Genomic DNA, 22,453 nt, shown 5'->3' on the forward strand with positions numbered 1-22,453 from the left:
GCATGAGGCAGTTGGAACCAATCCAGAATTTGGCCACGTCAAGATAGGATGCGTGTCTGGTGAGACCACGCCTGGGTCACCGCTCACCTCCCACCCACTCGGGCCCCACCTCTTCCCCTATCGCCTGTCCCCATTGCAGTAAGCTATTGGATTTACCATAAACTTGCTTATCTACATTAGAGTTCTCAATGTAATTGAGTCAACTTTTATTGCAGCAACCAAAAATAAATATATTTTTTAGATATCAAACGTATAACAATACAGCACTTGGGAATCACGAAACAAAACAGTGCAAAGGACAGACCAAGTCACGCTCGGGCAGATGGAAGTCAGCTTCCTTCTCTTGCAGCAGTTTAGTTGAGCTCAAACACACTTCATTGCCTCCCTCTGATTACAGCAACACACCTGTAGATAACATCGAGTTTAAATCTGATTGGTTGTTCCTGTGATGTCACGACACATTTAAGAATCCGGGTCCGGTGGCGTGGTTATTCTGACTTGGTGGATTCCATCCTGAACATGCTTGACGCAGTTTCAAGCGAAACCTCATCTCTAATCGCTACATTTGGTTGAGAATTATTCTTCAGCTCACCGGCGAGTCAAAACAATCGGCGTATTAAGACACTAGCACACGTTGCAATTTAATTTGACTGTCAGGTGGTGAAGGGTTTCACAAATTTGGCCAGATTATTTACATGGGGTAATCAAATGAGAATCGTACCTGCATTGTTAGTGTCATACAGGGTATACTCAGGTATTTCGAGATGTCTCTACATGAAGGATGTGTACAGAAGTAGGGGTGTAATGATTAACTCCCACCTGAGATTCCATGAACTGTTACAAGACGGGGCCTCGACTCAATTCAGGAATATATTCTCAATTGGACCATCGTGTTTGTCGGTTCTACGGTTTTGTTTGCTCCAATAACCGAAACGTAACACCAAACTATTTACAGAACAGGAAAAGCGTTGATTCTTATACACGTGATTCAATGTGTGGAACATGAGCGTTGAGTATCGAATTTGGAAAGTTAAACCCGCACGAGAGCGTCTGCTGTCAGTGCGCTGGGTGAGGTAGCTCTGTAATAACTGGGGGTTTAGGGGCAGGGACACAGAAGCCCGAGGTCTTGACTTGTTTCTAAACTCCTTATTTATTGGATGACCAGCTGCCTGTGGACAATACAAACGATAAAACGCATTGAAACATTTCAAAATCCCAGTGAAGATAACACGTGAGCAAGAGACTGAGCGCACTGCTCCGGCACAAGGACGTGACACACGGCACTTGGCGCGGAGAGCACACGCAGAGTGCCGGGCCCGGCCACACAAGAAGTTGTCGTACGAGAGGTATGCTGCTGTTGCGTGGCAGTCCAATAGATATTTTGATTTCTAAGAATCAAACTTTAGCCAAATTAAGTGAAAACACCATACCACGTTTATTTTTATACATCAGTTTGCCAGGCTGATCATTCACTCACAACACTTTAGAACCCAGTTTAATCAATATTTATTACTCTTGTTTACTCTCAAGCCTTTCAGGAGGGTTCCTGGCAAGTTTCCACAGAAAGGGGTAAAGTTGCTAATTGAAAACTCAACTAAGTTTGCAGGTAATTTTTCAGCAATGGGACGTTTGGCCAATTCCAGCTTCATTGTTATTTTTTAGCTAAGGAATAAACCGGAGAACCCCGAGGAAATCCATACAGAACACGAGGAGAACATACAAACTTCACAAGGCGCACGAGTCAGGAATTAAACACAGGCCCTTCTTACCGAGGGACAAGCGTTCCCACTGCGCGCCACCCTGCTGCGAGTGGCCGCCCAGATTCACAACGAGCCACACGCCGCCTCCACTCACCGTGCTTGCTGCTGCTGCCGCCGCCGCCGCCGGAGCTGGGCCGGCCCTGCTGGGGTCCGGCCCGGGAGAAGCGCGGAGCGAGGCTGGGGGGCGGGGTTTTGAGGCGGAGCGCCTGGGCGGCCGACGACTCGGGCGTGCGAGGGATGCGCGGGCGGCTCCCGAACGCCACCTTCACGTCTCGCACGCTGCCCGGCGCACAGGCGGCACAGGCGGCACAGGCGGCGAGGCGTTCACACAGCAATGAATGTCAGCGTCGCGGTAGAGGAATATTGTCCTTAAATATGGAAATGAGAACACGGCATTGCCACGTGCAACACGATCACTGCCAGGGCTGCCCAAAAGGGATAGCAAGAGCAGGAATTTTACCTGGGGCCTCGTACAAAAGAGGACCCCCCACAATGGCCCTGTGGAAAATGACACCGCATACATTTTTAAAAATATAAACACTAAAAATGACCAACCTATTGTACATTTTTCACATGCATTTGATTAAATAATCAAACAATACTTATTTCTGTTCACAACTATTCAAGATGAAGATGTTACGTATTATTTATTTAACCCTTACCTAGGAAAACCTCCCCGAGCCTCAAGACCCTTTCAGGAGCATTTCTGCTCGCAATATTGGGACTGAGTATTATTGCACATGGGAAGAAACCAGAGCACCCGGACAAAACTGCTGACACTAAAGTTATATTACCAACCGACTTACTGGACAGCCCAATAAGGAAGGTACCCAACTGCTACTGCCCGTGTGTTACACACACAATCTCTGTATGATCCACCAACCCTGCCTCCAAATTTCTCATCGGGTTTCTTTCAACTGCCACATCCCAGCCACGAGTGGCCCCAGTGCGAGCCACGTTTACCCACTTGACGCTCTGAGACTGCGTCACCACCAGAGGGCAGGAGGACTCCGAGTGTACGGCGCACGGTGGTGGTGGTGGTCGTGGTAGCGCACACGATAACAACATTTAGGATTGATGACAAGCGCCTCGCTCTCAATATACATCGAAAGTAATTACACGCATTTAGGTTGACATCGATAAATCTAAAACCCACAAATTGAAACCTGCCAAGGGGAATGAATGCTGTATCATCTGTGAGTCATTGTGTTGCCTGTGCTCCAGCAAGCTGCACCAAACACTCAGCAGGCAGGAGGCTGCACAGCTGACCTGCCTGACGCGACCTGCACCTCCGAGTCAGCGGTGTGGGAAGGAGGCTCTCTCAGCGAGCGCGGAGATGCTTCTGCCCCTCCGTCTGTGTGGAAAAAAGAGCGCAGTCTGGCTCAATATACTGCATCCAAACACAAGAAGCAAGTCAAGGCCAAGAGATTTCCTGCTCAAATGAGAGCTGCTCATTGCTTGTTTACAGTCTCTGAGCCAGTGGTGGAAATCCCTCATTCCTATGGCGGCAGCAAGCATCCACTCTTACTACTTCCCCACAATAATGGTACTCATTATACGACGCCGAAGGGATGATGGGCCGAGTCAAACCCCCAACCAGAAATTGAACCAGTAACCTTCCCATTGTGAGCATGTCGCTCTACGACAAACCCACCTGGTCAGTTCATATAAAATGTCATTAAAATATATGAAGCATTTTACAACTCCATTTCAAGACTGTACAGGACAAGACTGGGCAGAGAGGTTGAGGAAAGGTTAAGGAATAAGGATTTATATGGCACTTGCTTACATGCCCCAGCATGTCAATGCCCCAGCACATCAGATCTCATCTCAATCATTCTAATGCCCAGCTGTAGTTATTTTCCCTTTTTAGGTTAGTGGGCCCCCTGATGACAACCGTGTCTGTGTGGCACAAGGTTCCACAGCACCAGCCAAAACGTTGGCGTTATTCCACCAGGAAGGTTCATATTCGCACTTTGTTAGGTGACCCAGGTGTGAATGTATTCGTAGTTTGAGCCTTACCAGCCGGAGAGACGGAGCTGGGCCGGCTGCCCGAGCGGGTGGGAGGGCGCGAGCTGACGTCAGAGTGCGCGGTTACCGATCCACCACCCTCCCACAAATTAACCGGCCTAATGACACAAAGACAAATATCCCCCATAGAGCCTTAACAGACTGTAATGGGCAAGGACTTTTAGCGAGCACCTATAAAGGCCAGCATGGCAGGAGGGTATTACGTGGCGAGCACGTACACGGTGAGTGCCGAGCGATGAGTGCTGGGCGTCACGGGTCTCTGGAGCGGCTCGTTCATACTCTGGCTCACAATGGCCGGGTTCCGGCGCCGATGCTGTAGAGTGTTGGTCATGATCTGTACACACAGGCGACACACATTTCCTCTGTATACACAAACACACATCTCCTTTACACACACTGACACAGACACACCATGTTCAGACAATAATTTATGTGTCTGAATTTATAATCACTTAAAATGTATAAAGTTACTAAATGTGTGTGAACATTTATTCATTATTAGAGAAGCAGAGAGGTGCATTCTGGGAATTACACTGAAACAGAAAGAGGAAAGCATGGATGAGGGTGTCAATGCAGATTAGAGGCATCTTTGTATTGACTGTGAAGACAAGTAAGTGGGCTTGGTCAGGACGCAGCGATAGAAGAGATGGCGCAGCACGTACCCCGAGGTACTCCGCACTCAGCAGCTTCTCCCCGGTGAGCTCTCCTGGCTGCGGCCTCAGCACCTCCGCTTTGTCCAAGTCCAGCTCCATGCCATCCTGCTCCTCCTGGACATCATGGCACAAAGACAAAACCCCCCCGTGTAGTCTCCACGGCCTGTTGGGGAAGTTGCTGTTAGCACCTTTGAAGGCCGGCGCGGCACACAAGAGGGTGGTGCGGCCAACACCACGCCAGCCATCTTTGTCTCCCCAGTGCTGATGCTTCACAACCCACGAGGTACTAATTTAAGACTAAGTGGACCTAGTGGAGGCCCACAAATTATTCAAATGTTCGTGTCTGTGGGTCGGGGGCAGGAATAAAACTGGTCGCCAGGTTCGTTGCACAGTTCTCTTCGACCTCAGTCACGCTTGGGTCTAAGAGAACGATACATTAAACTGTGATAAGAGTTTAACACAATATCACCAGGTCTAAAATCAATTCCTGCCACTCGAACACAAGTGGCAATTCTGAAACAGGTGGCAAAGCTAGTGGAATGGCTCATGAGTGGCAGGGCAGAAGGGCGCGTTGCCGAGAGGGTCACCTCATCCTCCTCCTCTTGTTCTTCATCATCGGACTCCACTCCTTCATCCGGAGAATCTGTAAAAACACTCAGCTGTGTAAAATACAGGACACAACTGTAGTGCATCATTTCGGAAACTCACACATTGCTGTGAACTAACTAGGGGTCTAAGTCCAGAAAATGGTCATGAGATTTGTCACAAGTCCAGCAGGCTGTGATTGTAGCAGGATCCGAAACGTCGCAAGTGAGAAGTAACACTGCAGGGTAAGCGCAACACATCAACAGATGCTGCAACTGCTGCTGCGCTGCCATTGAGGAAGCAGCTTGGCTCACTTCCCCAGCCGCACACAGCAGCATGACTTGTGCAGCATGCAGAGATCCTAGCATCATGCTCATCCCCACAGCACATACAGAATTTATGGGCGGCGGCGGTAGCAGCAGCATCAACAAAAAATAGACGAAATTTGGCAACATTTTTGTCAAGTAATGGCAACTCCTGTTGTCCAATTATAAAACTTTTCAGCCAATTCTGGTGTTAAGAATGAATTACAAAACGCATGTGTGTTCTAAATCTAACGAAACCGTTTCATGAATGGGTAGGACATGTGTTCGCGTTCGAGTGAGCTTACCCGAGTTGAGCTGCTTTATAATGAACTCAATTTGTCTGTTTGTCTCCACGTTGCCTTCCTTCACGAAACAGCTGAGGATCTCTTCCATGCCCTGAGGGAGAGAGCCATAGTGCAGCGTCGACGGTACGCATCCTGCGTAATTCACAACGCAGCTCTCGATGGACAACCACTGATATAAACATGTCCACAGAGAGGTGTACATCATACGCCAGAAGCACTACATCAGGGGATACTGCATCGAATATGAAGCTACTGGCTTGGAGCGTACATGTCCACTGACACAGACTCAGACACACAAACTAACCCAGCCAGCACTCCCCCCACCTACATTGGCAATCGTATGCATGTGTTGTCTACTTTGTTATGTTGAGTATGTGTTAGGTGACTGCCACACCAACAGCAGCCCAATCATTTCCTCTCTACCTAGGGTTGCCACCTTTTCCGCAGACTAATCTGGGACATATTTCTCAGTCAGCCTCGAACAATCAAAACTGTGCAATCTACTCTGATAAAGTTCATCACAATACCGGTACCAGATCTGAGTACAAATGAATTCCTGCCACACGAACACAGATACCATTCCCAGACTCTGCAGGCCACATCTGGACAGGTGTCAACTGTCTGAAACTGCTATTTTCTTATTTGATCAGCCACCAAAACCGTGCCCTCGGCCTCTGTATGTGCACGGGTGATGTCTCTGGCCTTGCTCGGTCGTCCTATTGACCAATGATGCTCCTTACCATGGCCTTGGCTTCCTCGCGTATCGAGGACAGGGCCAAGATGCTGTAGAGGGCACCGTTCACGTAAGGACGAATCTGGAACACACGCCCCCCGATTCCATGACCACACGCTCAGCCTCACCATCCCCATAGGAAAGTCAACCAGCAATGTTAAAAGCACAGAACTTACTTGGCAATCACTAAGCTTTAAGTACAACTGCACGCGGTTGCGTTAAATTGTAATTCAATTTCGTAGCATCGTATCTCCTGATTGAACATGCACATTTTCACAGCCAACGTCTCTAATATGTAATGGATTTATTGGGTGACGCCACATACTGATCTGGCCACATTTGTGGTGAGAGACCCTGAAGTACGAGTTCGTCATAGCCAACAGCTACATGTGATTGTGAGAATCGTTCTTAAACTCACCAGGGGAGTTGCAAACAATAACAATTGGAGCTTTCGATTTAAAGCTTTCGTGACTGCAGGGATTCATCTTCTTGGTTCTTTCGGTAAAGTCACGTAGAAGGGAAATAATAAAATAATACAAATAAAACATAATAAAATAAAATTCTCACGACGTTTTCGGCCACAATGCAAGCAGCCGTCCTCAGGTGAAGAACAGGGCTGTCAGAAAGACTTTCCGACAGCAATTGGATCGTTGTTAAACGCTCGTTAACTGCGTGACAATTACATTTGTTTGGCTGTGTCAGGTGGTGTAAGGTCTTTCAATACAAATTTAGTCAAATCATTAAGTAGCTTAACGCTCACATCAATTATGAATCGTATCTCCAGATGTTTTAGTCTTTTACAAAAATCACTATGATGTGCCAGTTGGACAAGCTTTCTGACTTGTCTCTTAACCCTTTTCAAGCAGTATGTTCAGCAGTTGGCGGTAACAGATCCTATTCATCTACGTTTGTTTTTAGGTTAGGCCACGTGGTAGTTTTATGCCAAATTTCTTGTTTTGAACTCTCCACCACCCGACAAGAATGTCACGTTTACTCAAATTCTGATGAAAATCGCTCCTCATCGACGGTTCATTGATTTGTGACTTGCTTTCATTTTCTCTAATTTGCACTCGTATCTTCTTGTTGTATTGTTTGTTGCTGGCACTTGCTGACCCGCCCCTATTGGACTTCTGTGAAAAAGAGCTTCACAGCTAATCGGATTCAATCTTAATTTTAGAACTTTCGTGACTGCAGGAATTATTATTTGGTTCTTTCGGTTAAGTCACGTCTAAAGATAAAATAATAAATTAAATTAAATAATAGAATACGACGTTTCGATTGCAACACAAGCAATCATCATCAGGTATAATGAAATAGCGACATAATATCTAACCAGAAAACTATAGACAGACATATTAGCAGACAGATATCACAAGATACATACATAGCGAGAGCAACACAGGTGACAGAGAGGGGTGATCGTCTCTGTGGGGTGGCCTTAAATAAATAATCGGATTGTTCCAGGATAAATATTCTGATTCTGATTTAAGACCTTTCATGGAAAAATTGAACATCAAAGTACAACGAGGTTTTGCTCGAACTGCTTTGAGCTGCATCAGGTAGAGAGCTGCGAGAGGGAGTGCGCCGTACGGTATCTCTATCAACGGATACTCCGAGACAATGGCTGCAGCAAGGGCTGAGTGCTGAGTGTTCGGGGAACCCACCTCCTGGTTCTCATGGCCCAGGAGGTCGGTGAGCACCTTGAAGACACCGCGCGCGTCCTCCGCACACTTCCTCTTCCCTGCCGACAGCGAGCGCACGTGGCAGCGTGGGCAGCACCACAACGCACCGCACGGCAAAGGGTGTGACAGTCACCACTGGGATGAGAAACTCGATGCAGGGTAACACACCATGAGACTAATAGTAAAACCACATTTTGTACCTCATACAAGACAGGAGGTTTTGTTTCTGCAGAAAAGTAAAAATGCTGCATGACGAGGATTTAAAGTAAAGTGGACTTTGCAGAGAAATTAAGGCGAGTGTTGCTCAAGGTGAGGCAGGATGCAGGGAGTTTGAGCCACAGAGCTGCCATTGGGCACCCATGGGACACCCATGTCTAAACTGGGTTGTCACAACTGCACAGGCACAAGCGTCTGCTTGTGTACGACTTGAATGTCCTGTGTGCAGGGCTAGAAGGTTGCTTGAGTGCAGCAGCAGCAGCAGCAGCGTACCGGCTGAGCGCAGGCACAGATTCATGAGCAGAGCCACGGAGTATTCGAGCGTATAATCGGAGAGGGCGTCCGTGTCTCCGAGCTCAGAGATGAGCCACAGCACCAGCCCATCCTGGATCATGGCCGTCTGCAGGCTCCGCCTGGTACGTCCAAAGCAGAGGACAGAGAGCGCGTTGATTAGAGGCTGATTTCAGACAAACAAAATAAATGACCAGAAAATAATGCCTCCGTCCTTTATCTGTCCCTCCGCTTTGTCTCACGACATGACACCAGTAGCACGACCGGGATAAAACCGGGGATATAATGGCTTACTTGAGACTGAGCTTTTGAAGTGCGCCCAACACATTTTCACGAGTCAGTGAATCGCGGTCTTCTGCCCGAAGGCTCTCCTGCAGCACTCGCAGCACCGCGGGACTCTGCGACAAGTAAGTGCGACCTGCAACACATTGACAATAATAGCGTACCACCACCGGCACTCCAACATCACCAATCATCATCACCATTAGTCCAACATTTTTTTATCATTTACACATTTTGGAAATTTTTGAGACAGCATAGAAATTGGTAAAGCAGGATGGCATGGTGAATAGAATCACATGTCACTTCAAATAAATCAATGTTCATTTTCATCCTGCAATTACCGTCAGCCAGGGATGCAAGTGCATTGATGAGCCGGGCCGTGTACTGTCGCACAACCTCACTCTTGGACATCAGCAGACCCAGCACATCCGCCTGTTAAATAACCAGACCAAGCCTGTTAAATCAACGTGTGGCCATATTATTGTTTAGGCCATCAACTTGATGACTATTATACCGATGAGTCCTAATGAAAACATAAACGGCCTAAAGTTGTCTCCGTGTCATTGCTGCCTGTTGGGATGGCCACATTAATCAACTCTACTCGAGTTGGTGACCTAAACCATAACACGGCCGCACATTCAGCTGTCGAGCTGGTGGTCTAGACAACACTGAGAGCACGGTACATGCAGTGTGGTGGTCACATGGCATGCATGTTTGTGAGCAGCCCACAAAGCTACTGTTAAACCTGGTTTCACACAGACATGAACAACACAGGGCGCTGAGTGGGCAGGAAGCAGCGTGAGAACTACTCCTACTACTGCTGTGTCACCAGCTGTCAGCTCTCACTCACGTTGTATTGGCTGCGCGCGTGACAGCCCAGCAGGTCGTTGGCAATGAAGGCCTGCAGCACCGTGTCCCTCTGCTCTCCCTGCTGGGACTTTGTCAAGCGCTGCAAGAAACGTACATCGCACTCTTTGGTACGCAAACATCACCACTGTCCGCGTGTATGAGCGTTAAGCCGAAATGCAAAATCAAAGCAGCGTCCTTCAAGCTTTAATGCCCTGAAGGGTTGCCGCCTACTGGGTGTGACCGAGGATTGACCCAGACAGTCCCCAGGATGTGGCATCTGTAGTCAGGTGGATGGAATTGATTTGTACCGAGATCTGGTACCGATATTGTATAAAACTTTATCACAGTACAATAAACTGCAGTTTTGAAAGACCTGAGCTGATTGAGAAATATGTCCCGGTTTGGTCTACAGTAGAAAAGGTAACCACCCTAACTCCAAAACAAATATTAATCTCTCTCCTTTCTTTAAATCACAACCCCTCCTCTCCCCAGAGCCGGCGATGCACACGTTCCTCATCACTGCTCTGTGCAGCGATGAGGGGTGATGCGGGGTGAGTGTGAGTGTGGGGGCAGACCCAGCGCAGAGCCTGCAGCAGCAGCGCCTTGAGGCGGTCCGTGCTGCGGAGCAGATCGTGCCTCAGCTTGTCGTAGTCGAGCGACGGCAGCAGAGGGATGTCGCGGGGGTGCCTGCGTGAGAGGGGCAAGGCAACGTCGCTCAACGTTCAGCGGCAACGTCGCTCAACGTGACACACCGCACAAAGACAAAAATAACCCTTATAGCCTTAACAGACTGTCGGGGCAAGTGCTGTTAGTAAGCACCTGTGAAGAGCGGCACACGAGGGGGTGGGTGGCCAACACCATTCCCAGTAGCTTTTGTCTCCCCAGTGGCGATGTTTAAACACTGCACCAGGTACTCATTTGAGGCTGAATCGACCTAGGGGAGGCCCAGGACCGGTTCAGATATTCGTCACTGGTGTTCGCCATGAACGGGAATTGATCTCGGGTCGCTGGGTTTGTAGTGCAGCGCACTAACTGCGACACAGCCGCTCCTCGCCACACTCCCACACCACCATCACACAACATTGCTCATACAACAGCCCTAGCACATATATTAGTACAATGACCCGACCTCTTTAAATAATACTGTAAAAAGAGTCCCGTATTAGCAAAGCCAACACATTACATTTATAGAAAGAAAATGCATTTGCGTAAATATTTAATTAACACAACTTAATTAATTTCATAAAAACTTGAAACCATATTTTAACAATTTAATACGTACAAAAAACTGTTAAATATTGACTATGATGTATCCTGTGAATTGCCAGTGAGTGGACACCAGTGAGCACAATACTCACATCGGGGCCACAGAGGCTCTCAGGATTGTGGAGGCCTGAACACACACACAGCGAGGCACATTGAGCAGAGAGTGGATTAACAACAACACGCCAGGATTCGAGCAATCCCACAGATTTCTAATAAATGAGTCACTCTTTAGTGAACATTTAATTACGTCGGATTTTTATTGATTTTGGGTTAGGCCATGTAATGATCAAAATTAGATCATCTGTGGTTCCATTTGGTTGGAGAATATTAACTGGCTTTGACAAATAAGTAAACTCACAAATGTGGCGATTGAAGATTGATTTGAAAACTTGTGAATTAAATATTTCAAAGAGAATGAGGAGCTGGCTTATTGATGGAGTCAATTTAACCATGAGGTCACTATGCTTCAGCCTCTGGTACAGGACACCTAGGCACCCGAGTGGTTTGGGGATGGTTACTCTAACAATGCAGCTGTCTGTAATGTTCACGTTCAGGAGCATGGGTTGGAATGCTGACTCACAAAGGCCTATTCCTGCATATGATGATGTCAGTGGGAATAAAAAATCCGCATTGCGGCACTGGCACCACCCGCTGCGAGGGAACCGTGAGAGGGGAATGCGATGGGCGAGGGTGCGTGAACGTGTCCGGTGGTGAGCGTGCCGGCCATTGGTTTAATTCAAGCTGCAAACTCTGCACCAGTTAAAACATTCAGTGTTTCATCAGCAGTTATGCTTGCTTAAACCAATGCTGGTTACTTGCCAGATGTTTATGGGTAAGGACCCTCTGTAAAATAGGGGTCCTCGTTTGACACGAAACTAAATGCTACTCCTCTACACTGACCAGACCTCTTAGAAGAGATGAGCATAACCACACTTGACCCCACCACACACGACTTACCTAAAGACTGTGGTGTACATATTTATGTTGCTGGATGGAGAGGCAGTTGGGGGATTTAAGACACTAACACCATAGTTTAACTGCCATGCCAGGACATTGAATCAACCCGTGAAACTCTGGATTGCAAGTCCAGCAGTGTGCGCACCATTACACAACCACCGTGGCAGCTCCCTAGGTCCATGCCACTCTCTTTCTGGTGAGAGGTGTAACTTGTGAATGCAGGCCTGGCTTTGCAATCGGCAGTTTTTCACCAACGGTGAGACATGCAAAGGCTGGGCAAGGCAGCATTGCGGGAGGCTGGTTAGGCAGGTGCAGGGCTCAGTGCAGGGCTCAGTGGGTTAGAGCGTTGGCAAGATCTGAATTGTCAGAACAATACCTTAGCCCACAGATGCGTCATGAACCAGTTACGTTGGTTATATAAAAAAATTAGTGGCTAACTCATAATATGTTGTACAAATGTTTTAAGTAATGCACAATGAATATCCCATGCCCCAATGTTATAAAAAGCAAGACCTCATGAAAAGAAGGATGAGTGAAAGGAAAGGGTGTTAATGCTGTGAGGCAAAAGGAAGAACAAGCAGGGTCATACACGGGAGCATGCTCATTGAGACATGCTCACAGACATCCCCATCACGCATACTTACCTGTTCTGCGTACCAATAGTCGTCGTACTTGAAAGAGAATTTGAGAGAATAAGAAATTATGTTTTTTACTCCTGTAAAAAGCAGGCAGAAGTTAAATAAGAAAATGCTAAAATGAATGAAGTCTGAGAAGGAACTCGTGTGCTCTGAGCAGGAATCCAACTACATCCATGGACGCTGCTGCACTCCCTGCCCCATGACCGACGATGCACACGCACATGAGGTATAACGTTTCATTCTGACGTAAAAATCATTACTTGTAGTATGGGGAGCTCCTACAGGAGTAGTAGTATTATAATTACACCTGTGTAGCCAGAAGACCCTCGAGACCAGCGGTCCCCAACCTTTTTGGCACCAGGGACCGGTTTCATGGAAGACAATTTTTTCACGGATGGGGGTTCATCATTAGGTCTTTCCCCCTTTACAAAGAAGCTCTCCAGCGACGTTTGTTCTTTACTCATTGTGGCTACTAGAAGCTAGAGCTTGTGGGCTACCAACACTGTGTGACTGAGACGAGTGCGCAGTGCGGGAGAGAGGCGCGCACGGAAGTGGTCAATAATAAAACAATGGGGGCGGGCCACGCGCGGACTCACCGCTCTCACCTCCTGCTGCTGTGCGGCCCGGTTCCTAACAGGCCACGGACCGGTACCGTCCGCAGCCCGGGGGTTGGGGACCCCTGCTCTAGACGATTATAGGAAGGTCCTGCCAAGGTTTTTCCAATAGGGGGCGATACTTTCAGCAGCATTGGTTCACCACAAGTTATCACTTGACCGGTTTCAACATTTAGTGTTCAAGTGAGACTGACTCTGCTGATGGGACACTGAATGTGAAGACTGCTCCAGAGTCTGCTTGTATTGAATCAATGCTGATGACATAATGCACTCCCAGAAGACCATGTGGCTGATGGGATGCACACAAAATCCTACATTTTTTTACGTAGAGGGAGAGATATTGGAAGGAGGCATACTGTATTTGTATTTATTTTGCTATATTCTCCACAATAATTCTGATTGTTTTGTAAAATATATACAGACCCATGCTGGACATAGATGCATCTGCTTGGCAGTGACATTAAAGGGAGATCGTACCAACAAGCATCCGTAACCAAGTAGAATACCAGAGTGGCACAGCTCATGAGGCCCGACCCAGCCAAGTGAGAGACACAGCAGCTCCTGCCTCACCACCCACACGGCTCGTGCTGTGTGGGTGGTGAGGCCCGGGAGCGCGGAGTAGCGAGCTGTTACCGTGCCGGGGCGAGTGAAGTCCACGCTGTGCACCAGACTGTGGCGCAGCTGGCTGCTGAAGAGGCGCGTGCAGATGCTCTGCAGGTACTCCGCCGTGATCTGCTGGCAACAGCAGCCAAGACAAAGGCAGGGACTGTGCTGAGACATCTATTAAACAGCACAGCCACCGTCAGCAACACGTTGACACTGCATAGTCATGTGATTTCCTACTCGATTAACCATTGAGGAGGCATTCACCTCCTTGTTTCCAGCCCTGAGCCAATGGTGGCACATAAAAGAGTGAATTCCCACGTGGTGCAGCAGGACAGCGAGTAGAGCGAGCAGCTCGCCATCAGAAGGCCGTGAGTTAAGATCCTGGTTGGGGGTTGACTTAGCCCATCATCCCTGCGGGGTCAATAAAATGGCGGACTCGCGCCCACCATAGGAACGCGGACTTTCCACCACTGGCTCAGGGCTGTAAATTGGAGGCAAGCACCACCCCGGTGCTGGATTGAATCGGACATCACTGCGTGTGGGCATCGCTCTCACCATCTTCCCGCTAATGGTGGCCTCGAGCGAGTCGACCAGCTCGGCAGTCACGCTGATGAGGCCGTGGTAGTCAGCCTGCAGCTTGCCGTAGCGCCGCGTGTAGCCCGTGGCACGCCGGTCGGCCTCCACGGCACGCCGCTCGCACTCGTGCAGACGCTCGTGCAGGTCTGTTCGCCCCGCGGACACAACCACTCAGCCACAAGCACGCAGCCACAGTAACTATAACCGATTGTCCAAGTGAAATGTTTCATTTAATTAAAAGGAAATTCTTCTTCAGAACCTTTGGCCCAACTGTGTAGCACAAATGAGAATGTTACAGAAACTATATAAATAGAAGTGCAATTTACTTGCTAACTTCACATTTCTTAAATCAAAACAGCAGCATACTATTTGTTTAATTTAAGCAATGAGAATTTTTTTACTGAAAAATGTGCACTTACCTCTACTTGCGTGGCCACCTTCCTTCTGTACGTTACCACCTTGTAAAGGACCATCAAGCCCTCATGTATGGCACACATCCATCATCAAATCATTCATGTTCTATCCACTGCTGTATGAAGGCTTCCCAGATTACCCCTCACGGCCCTGCGATGCCACAACCCATCCAGCTCGTGCATGTTGCCTCTTCCTGCAACGAGTATTCACCATGAAATGCTAAGCGCCATCTCCTTCACAGTGGACGTTAAAGATCCAGCAATGCCATTTCATGCAGACTAGGTCATCTGTGCCAGTGTCATGGTCTAAATGTGCCAAATTACAAAGATTACTTGTAGACTACTCGATTAGGAGAGATTGCTTTTTAAAGAATTGTACTTGTTTACCCAGGAAAGCCTCACTCAACATTTTTTTTCAGGAGGGTTATGACAAGTTTTCGCAGGTGGGCGGTGTTGCTTCCGTGTGATCCCAACTGAGTAATTTGAAGGTTTTCAGCATTATATGTTTGGCCAATACTAATTACATTGTGAAATTAGCTATGGGAGAAAACCAGAGAACCCAGAGAAAACACGTGCAGAACGTGGGGGAAATAAACAAAGCCCACAGGCGAAGGCACCAAATTCAGAAATAAAATCCAGATTCCTCTTGCTGGAAAGCACACGCATTACCGCTTTGCTACCCTGTCACACTACACATAACAATTGTCGTCCGCCAAAGCAAAAACTTCGTTGGACCCTCCTGAAAAAGATTCTTGAGGCGTTCCTGGGTAGTCAAGCATAGTAGTTATGAACCGGTAAGAGCTGAAGGATACAAACAGTGTGAGAAGGCGAGGAAAGCTGTTCGCCTTCAGCGTGAGCGACAGGAACCTCTCGAGCTGCGTCCTCAGCTCCGGGGTCCACGAGTTCTGCAAAACAACAGCTCAATGCAAATGGACAAACGTCCCAATCATGGAACCCACTGGTGGCTACGCCGCACGTGGCCTGTAACCCAGGACTGTGGGGGCAGCGGGGCCTGGTGGATCATCACACGTTCATGAAACTCCCTTCCCACCCAAGGGCTTCGAGGTAACCGTTCGCCAGGGTGTGATGGCATCAGTGGATTAATTTCCATCTGTATTCCACCTGTTCAGGAATTTAGCATTGCCCTATTTCCTGAGTCAGCTTTCTTTGGATACCCCAGTTTCCTCCCACATGTATACAACACTCAGTAATGGAGTTGGCTAAACATCCCATTATAGGACCACAGAGCTTGGGCAATAGTTGGCACCGGTTCTGGCTTCCTTCCTGCTTGTCCCTAGTTTCCTTCGCATTTACTCTGTCAAGAGTGAACAAAAACTGTGCGTGTAACAAATTACATATTATTCTCAATTATGTAAGAGTCTTCATGCGGCTAGGATGCTTACAGTGATGGATAAGTATCATTCGCAGGGCGTATGGAGGTGGTAGGCCTCTTGTGGTCATGGGCCATTTGAACTCAAGTCACGGGCCAATTTCCCGTAGGTTCCCCACCCTCCCCGGCCGAGAAAAAAGGGCCGACTGAAGCGCATACCGAGAAGAGCTGGCGGAAGGAGGGGTGAGCGGCGGGCTTGGGCACAAAGGGCAGCGCATAGAAGGGCAGGAACTCCGTGGTCTGGCTGAGGGCCGAGCCGCGCGTCTCTAGGAAGGTCTTAAACTCCGTCATGCTCACTTCCACCATTGCACTGTCCTGTGAGTGGCACACACACCGCGGTGAGTCACCATGAAGTCACTCGAAAGCACAAAGTTAACTACCCGTTCTAAGAGTCATGTAAACTTCTGCAACATCCAAATAAAGCTTCGTTTTGCAGATAACTTCAAGTTTATTTTCATATCATCATCAGCCATTGTCTTGCTACTATTGGATGAAGACCTCCCCAAGTCATTGCGATCTCTTACCATCTTGCCTCTTCATGAATTCCCAGTGTGCGGCTGATTTTTTTACATGGAAGAACAGCTATGGGAAAGAGGTGTATTGTCTGCTTACTTATCTTGTCGCTTGTACTCTCTTTGGGTGACCGCTGTGTGCGTAGAGTCTCCGAGGATAGTTACCGGCTTTCCCACGGCGTGTTGGATGGGGTAGATGGCAAAGTGAATCTGCAGGTAAAACTCCAGCTTCTGGGCCGTGGGGTCTGAATCGCACAGTGTCCCGGGGATGTTCTCCCCCCACAGCACGAAGAATTCGGTGCGCTCGCCCTGATCGAACGCCGACAGCAGCTCCCCCTGCACCACGCACGAGCGTCATGGCAGTCGTTGGCGTTTGATTGGCGATCGACGAGCACAACTTATATGAAGCCTTTCTCATAAAAATACCTCGAGGCAATTCCCAGACAGACAACTGCAACACCGTATATGCCTAAACCCCATTGTGATCATCAGATAACAACAACGTCCACATGAAAATCTAGTTATTTCATGCAATCCAAGATTACAATGTTACATTTCAACCCCACCAGTACATACATTACATTTATAATGCAGCGTTTTAGACTAAACTTTGCATCCGTATGCGGCATCTACACCTCCTAGACCAGGGGTCGGCAACCTGCGGCTCCGGAGCCGCATGCGGCTCTTTTGAACCTTGACCGCGGCTCCGGGGCGGATGCTAGCGAGGGGAGGAGGCGCACTGTGACACCTGCTCTGGCGTTGCCGCTGCTGACAGGTCGCCGCTCCGCTCCACACTGCCCGCCCGGTGACAGGCAATAACGTTGCCGTTGCTTTGTCACATGTTTGGAAGAAGTAAAAACCTTCCTGGGCAGCAAAGAGCTCACCTTTGCTGAGCTGGAACAGCCAGAGTGGCTGGAAAAATTACATTTTATGGTAGACATGACAGCACATCTAAACACGCTAAATACAACCCTTCAGGGGAAAGGAGGCACATCCCTGCACATGCTGGAGGAGGTTTTGGCATTCGAGCGCAAGTTGACAGTGTTTGTCAAAGATTTACAGAGAGGTACACTGTCTCACTTTCCCTCTTTGAGAGAGTTCAAACAAAGTCATGATACGATAAATTTGGAATATTTCAAGTCTGCAATCACCACAATGCAAAGTTCGTTTGGGAAACGATTCTGTGAGTTCAGAGAGGAAAAAACGACATTATCCTTCCCTGTCACTCCCCTGGCGATCGATCCATCCCTATTGAATATGACTGCATTTGCAGGTGTAAGTCAACCTGATCTTGAGATGGAACTGGCCGATATAGCCGACAAAGATATATGGGTGTCCAAGTTCAAATGCTTGACCGCTACTCTTGAGGATGTTGCCCGTCAGAAGGCCATTCTGGCTCAGAATCATAAATGGAGTGATATTGAAAACCTTCCCAAACAGGACAAACTTGTATTCGAAACATGGAATGCCATCCCCAACACTTATATAAATATGAAAAAGTATGCATTTGGAGTCCTGTCGATCTTCGGCTCCACATATGTATGTGAGCAGGTCTTCTCCAACATGAACTATATTAAAAACAAACATCGATCACGCCTCACAGATGACAGCTTGCAAGCCTGTGTGAAAATGAAGGTGACGTCTTACAGCCCTGATGTGCAGACACTGTGCACTGAGGTTCAGGAGCAAAAATCCCATTAACCAGGTAATTTAGCTATTAATTTGCAAAAAATATATTTTACATTGTTAAGTGAAAAATTCCTTTTTTTATTCAGATTGACAGCTGACTGCACGATCCTGTATATAGCAATAAGGTAAGAAACAATATATGCAGTGTTATATTTGTTTTAAATGTTGCAATGGTTTTGCGGCTCCCAGTTTATTTTTTCCTTCGGAAACGGGTCCAAGTGGCTCTTTATGTCTTAAAGGTTGCAGACCCCTGTCCTAGACAGATCTAATTTTTCCTCCCGAGCCAACCTCCTTCCCACCGCACATGTCTCGTTCACTTCTCTGCTCCTGCAGTTTGTATATCAACATCTGTAAGGAGATTCATACTGTGCTGCCCTCTGATGGAGAAGCAGCAGCTGGCCCGGTTCAATGTCGTCCAAGTGCGGTTGTCCAGGTGGGCTCTGGGAAACTTTTGCCACACGCTGCTGTGGGCATCTTCACGAGTTCAACTCTCTGCCTATGAACGTCTCTTTCTCTCTATAAAATAAACATTCTACTGCGGGAGGGATTCCGCAGGAGGACGTGGGGAGAGCTTGGGAGAGTATACCCAATGCGCACCCCATCCCGGAAGGCCCCGCTTGGAGAACATGGTGCCCGTGAACCTTACACGCGAACTACATTGAGATTTTACGTAAATGTTCGTAAACGTTTAAGATTTAAACTGAACTGGTCTGCAATTCGCATTCAATGTCCGTGGCCACGTCGTTGGGAGTCCAATATTTAACCCGGGGAGGTGCTACCTGCACCAGCAGCACGTTCGAGTCCTTCATGACACCACCGGACTTGGGCACGGCCTTCCCCTTGCTGCTGCACTCGCGATCCAGGGCCTTCACTGTCTCCTCGTACTCCATGAAGTTCAGGTACTGCAACCCACGCAACACACGCAGGTCACACGCCGAGCGTGGAGCCCCTGCCACCCTCCAGTGACAACCCGACCTGGCCACAAGCCCCCAACAGCGCCTCCTTCCAGAGAGCCGTGAACATTCATCGGGCGAAACCCCCATTGGCACGCACCACACACGCACCACACGCACCACACACGCACCTCTCTGATGATGGAGCTCAGCTCCGCCTCATAGGCCAGGGCGTCCCCCATGATGCGCGCGCTGTCAGGGAGCGCAGTGCTACTGCCCTGCAGAGGGGGGAACACGAGACATCGTGACAACCACTCATCCCCCCGTGCACCCCTCCACTCACTCATTCCTCCACCCACTCATCCCTCCACTTCTCCACTCACTCATCCCTCCACCCACTCATCCCTCCACTCATCCCTCCACCCACTCATCTCTCCACCCACTCATCCCTCCCCTCACTCTTCTCTCCACACACTCATCCCTCCCCTCACTCATCCCTCCACTCACTCATCCCTCCCCCACTCATCCCTCCACTCCTCCACTCACTCATTCCTCCACCCCCTCATCCCTCCACTCCTCCACTCACTCATTCCTCCACCCACTCATCCCTCCACTCCTCCACCCCCTCATCCCTCCACTCCTCCACTCACTCATCCCTCCCCCACTCATCCCTCCACTCACTCATTCCTCCACTCATCCCTCCACCCACTCATCTCTCCACTCACTCATCCCTCCACCACTCATCCCTCCACTCCTCCACTCACTCATTCCTCCACCCACTCATCTCTCCACTCACTCATCCCTCCCCCACTCATCCCTCCACTCCTCCACTCACTCATTCCTCCACCCACTCATCCCTCCACTCACGCATCCCTCCACTCACTCATCCCTCCACTCACTCATTCCTCCCCCCACTCATCCCTCCACTCCTCCACCCACTCATCCCTCCACTCCTCCACTCACTCATCCCTCTCCCCACTCATCCACTCACTCATCCCTCCCCTTCCTCAACCCTCCACTCACTCTTCCCTCCACGCACTCCTCCACCCATTCCCTCCATCATCTCTTCCCTCCACCCACTCATCTCTCCACCCACTCATCCCTCCCCTCACTCATCCCTCCACTCACTCATCTCTCCACCCACTCATCCCTCCCCTCACTCATCCCTCCACTCACTCATCCCTCCACTCACTCATCCCCTCCGCGCACTGCGCCGAACCACAGCGGCACCACCACCTCTGACCCATGACCTGCGTCACTCCTCGCGTCTCCTGGCTCCTCTGACTTCGTACCGATGATGTATCCCTCATTCCTCCCTCCCCCGTGCATCCCTGATGTACCCCCTCTCTCCCTGTGCACCCCCTCTCTCCCTATGCACCCCCTCTCTCCCCGTCATCCCTGATGTACCCCCTCTCTCCCTGTGCACCCCCTCTTTCCCCGTCACCCCTGATGTACCCCCTCTCTCCCTAAACACCCCTGATGTACCCCCTCTCTCCCCGTCATCCCTGATGTACCCCCTCTCCGTTTACCCCCTCTCTCCCCGTCACCCCTGATGTACCCCCTCTCTCCCTGTGCACCCCTGATGTACCCCCTCTCCCCGTCATCCCTGATGTACCCCCTCTCTCCCTGTGCACCCCCTCTCTCCCCGTCATCCCTGATGTACCCCCTCTCTCCCCGTGCACCCTCCTCTGTCCGTGTCAAAGCTGCTGCGTTCACCACTCGCACCCGCTTCGCCACCGTCTCCATAGACGCGACCGCGACTCCCGTCATCCCCCGCGCGCTGCGAGCCCCGCCCTTCCTCCTCAAGCCCCGCCCCTTTTCCCCAAGCCCCGCCCCTTCTCAAGCCCCGCCCCCCACTCGCTGTCTCGAACATCAAGAAAACTCCGCCACTGACCTCGTGCACCACATGAACTTCTAATAATCCAACATTTTAGCAAGAGCTACCTCATGTTGCCCGTTACTTCGCAAACGTGAAAGTGCAAAATACTTACAAATAGTATGAACCTGACTGTCATGAGTAGCGGTGCTTATGAACATATTCTTACGACATCGCAAAGAATGTGCAGGGGACGCGTGAACTGTGATGCACGGCGCAGATTCCCACCACCGTCCTCCACCTCCAGCTCTGGCGATTGGTAGAATTCTGTTGGAGACACCGAGCCCCGCGTCGCGGCTCATGGAGCGACCATCTCTCTGAAGTAGACTCTCCCCCATGGCTGCGCATGGCACGCACATGGGAGGTCAGCTGTGATGTGGGCCCAACATGGAGCTGAACATCCCCAAGGTGCACTGCAATATGAAAGCAAGGCAGTTACTGTGCACACAATGATACGTAACAATATTGTCTCGATCGTGAATATTCATGTTCATTTGAAGCTTTCGTGACTGCAGGAATCCATACTCTTTGGTTCTTTCGGTAAAGTCACGCAGCTGGAAATAAAATAAAACAAATCACGACGTTCCGATGGCAACACAAGCGGCCGTTACCAGATAATCGCCACTGGAGACGACTGTGAGTGGGAATGGAACTCGGGGTTGGTGGCGCGGTGCGCGACCCGCTCCACTGCCGCTGCCCACGATCCCACACGATCAGCCCGCGTCTCCATTCCCGCCGGCTGAGAAACAGGGTGGCTTCCAGAGGTGGGACAAAGTCATTGTTATGCAAGTCCAAGTCGAGTCGCAAGTCATCAAATTCATGACTCGAGTCTGACTCGAGTCCAAGTCACATGACTCGAGTCCACACCTCTGGTGGCTTCTCTCGTATGTTGCCAGCCCCATGTGCCAAGCCGGTGCAGGTGTCCCGCGTGTGGCAGGGTTAACAGAAGAGACGGCGTTAATAATCACGGGGGCAGAGAAGACCCGGGGAGCTTCGTGTGGAGCGGCAGCGTCAGGCAGCCGAAGAGCGAAGCGAGCGAGACGTGCCCTGTGCCATGTCGTGGTGCACGTGAGAGGGCAATGCCTGCGAGCCAGGTTAAGTCGTGCGGCTCATGAGCCACGAAGTCCGCGTGAGCTCAGTGAGTCCTGCATGCGACCCACGTGAAGGCCACGTGGTGAAGAATCCGCCACGAGTCCCACCATGGAAGTCGCGCACCAGCCGCGTCACTCGAGCGCGGGGTGAACGCATGAGCACATTCAGCCCCACGGACCACACTCTGCACCATTCACAATCGCCCTGCAGTTGACCCGAGGAGTGCGCTACCCTCGTCC

General features: G+C 49.7%; 1 protein-coding gene across 5 annotated transcripts; it reads right to left on the minus strand.

Moving 5' to 3' along the window:
* Positions 1–194: 194 nt before the first annotated feature.
* On the minus strand, positions 195–21,034 carry ARMC9 (armadillo repeat containing 9). Of its 5 annotated transcripts, none has more exons than XM_078605772.1 (26): positions 20,972–21,034; positions 19,438–19,524; positions 19,133–19,255; positions 16,830–17,000; positions 16,312–16,467; positions 15,575–15,667; positions 14,769–14,793; positions 14,329–14,495; positions 13,801–13,899; positions 12,560–12,586; positions 11,051–11,085; positions 10,268–10,379; positions 9,694–9,792; positions 9,185–9,275; positions 8,856–8,979; positions 8,544–8,683; positions 8,037–8,113; positions 6,380–6,454; positions 5,640–5,730; positions 5,032–5,087; positions 4,454–4,558; positions 4,010–4,125; positions 3,783–3,889; positions 3,030–3,114; positions 1,855–2,039; positions 195–1,169 (listed from the first exon to the last, which is right to left on the minus strand). In XM_078605772.1, the coding sequence occupies exons 1-26, from the start codon at positions 21,014–21,016 to the stop codon at positions 1,147–1,149; spliced, it is 2,514 nt and encodes an 837-aa protein (XP_078461898.1). In that variant the 5' UTR covers positions 21,017–21,034; the 3' UTR covers positions 195–1,146. The 5 variants fall into 5 exon arrangements, with proteins under 5 accessions (XP_078461898.1, XP_078461896.1, XP_078461899.1 ...); XM_078605770.1 differs by having other exon boundaries at positions 13,801–13,902; XM_078605773.1 differs by having other exon boundaries at positions 13,801–13,902; positions 20,963–21,009.
* Between the last annotated feature and the right edge of the window lie 1,419 nt (positions 21,035–22,453).

Source organism: Lampetra planeri, chromosome 24 (genome assembly GCF_965212315.1).
Source record: "Lampetra planeri chromosome 24, kcLamPlan1.2.h2, whole genome shotgun sequence".
NCBI lineage: Eukaryota > Metazoa > Chordata > Hyperoartia > Petromyzontiformes > Petromyzontidae > Lampetra > Lampetra planeri.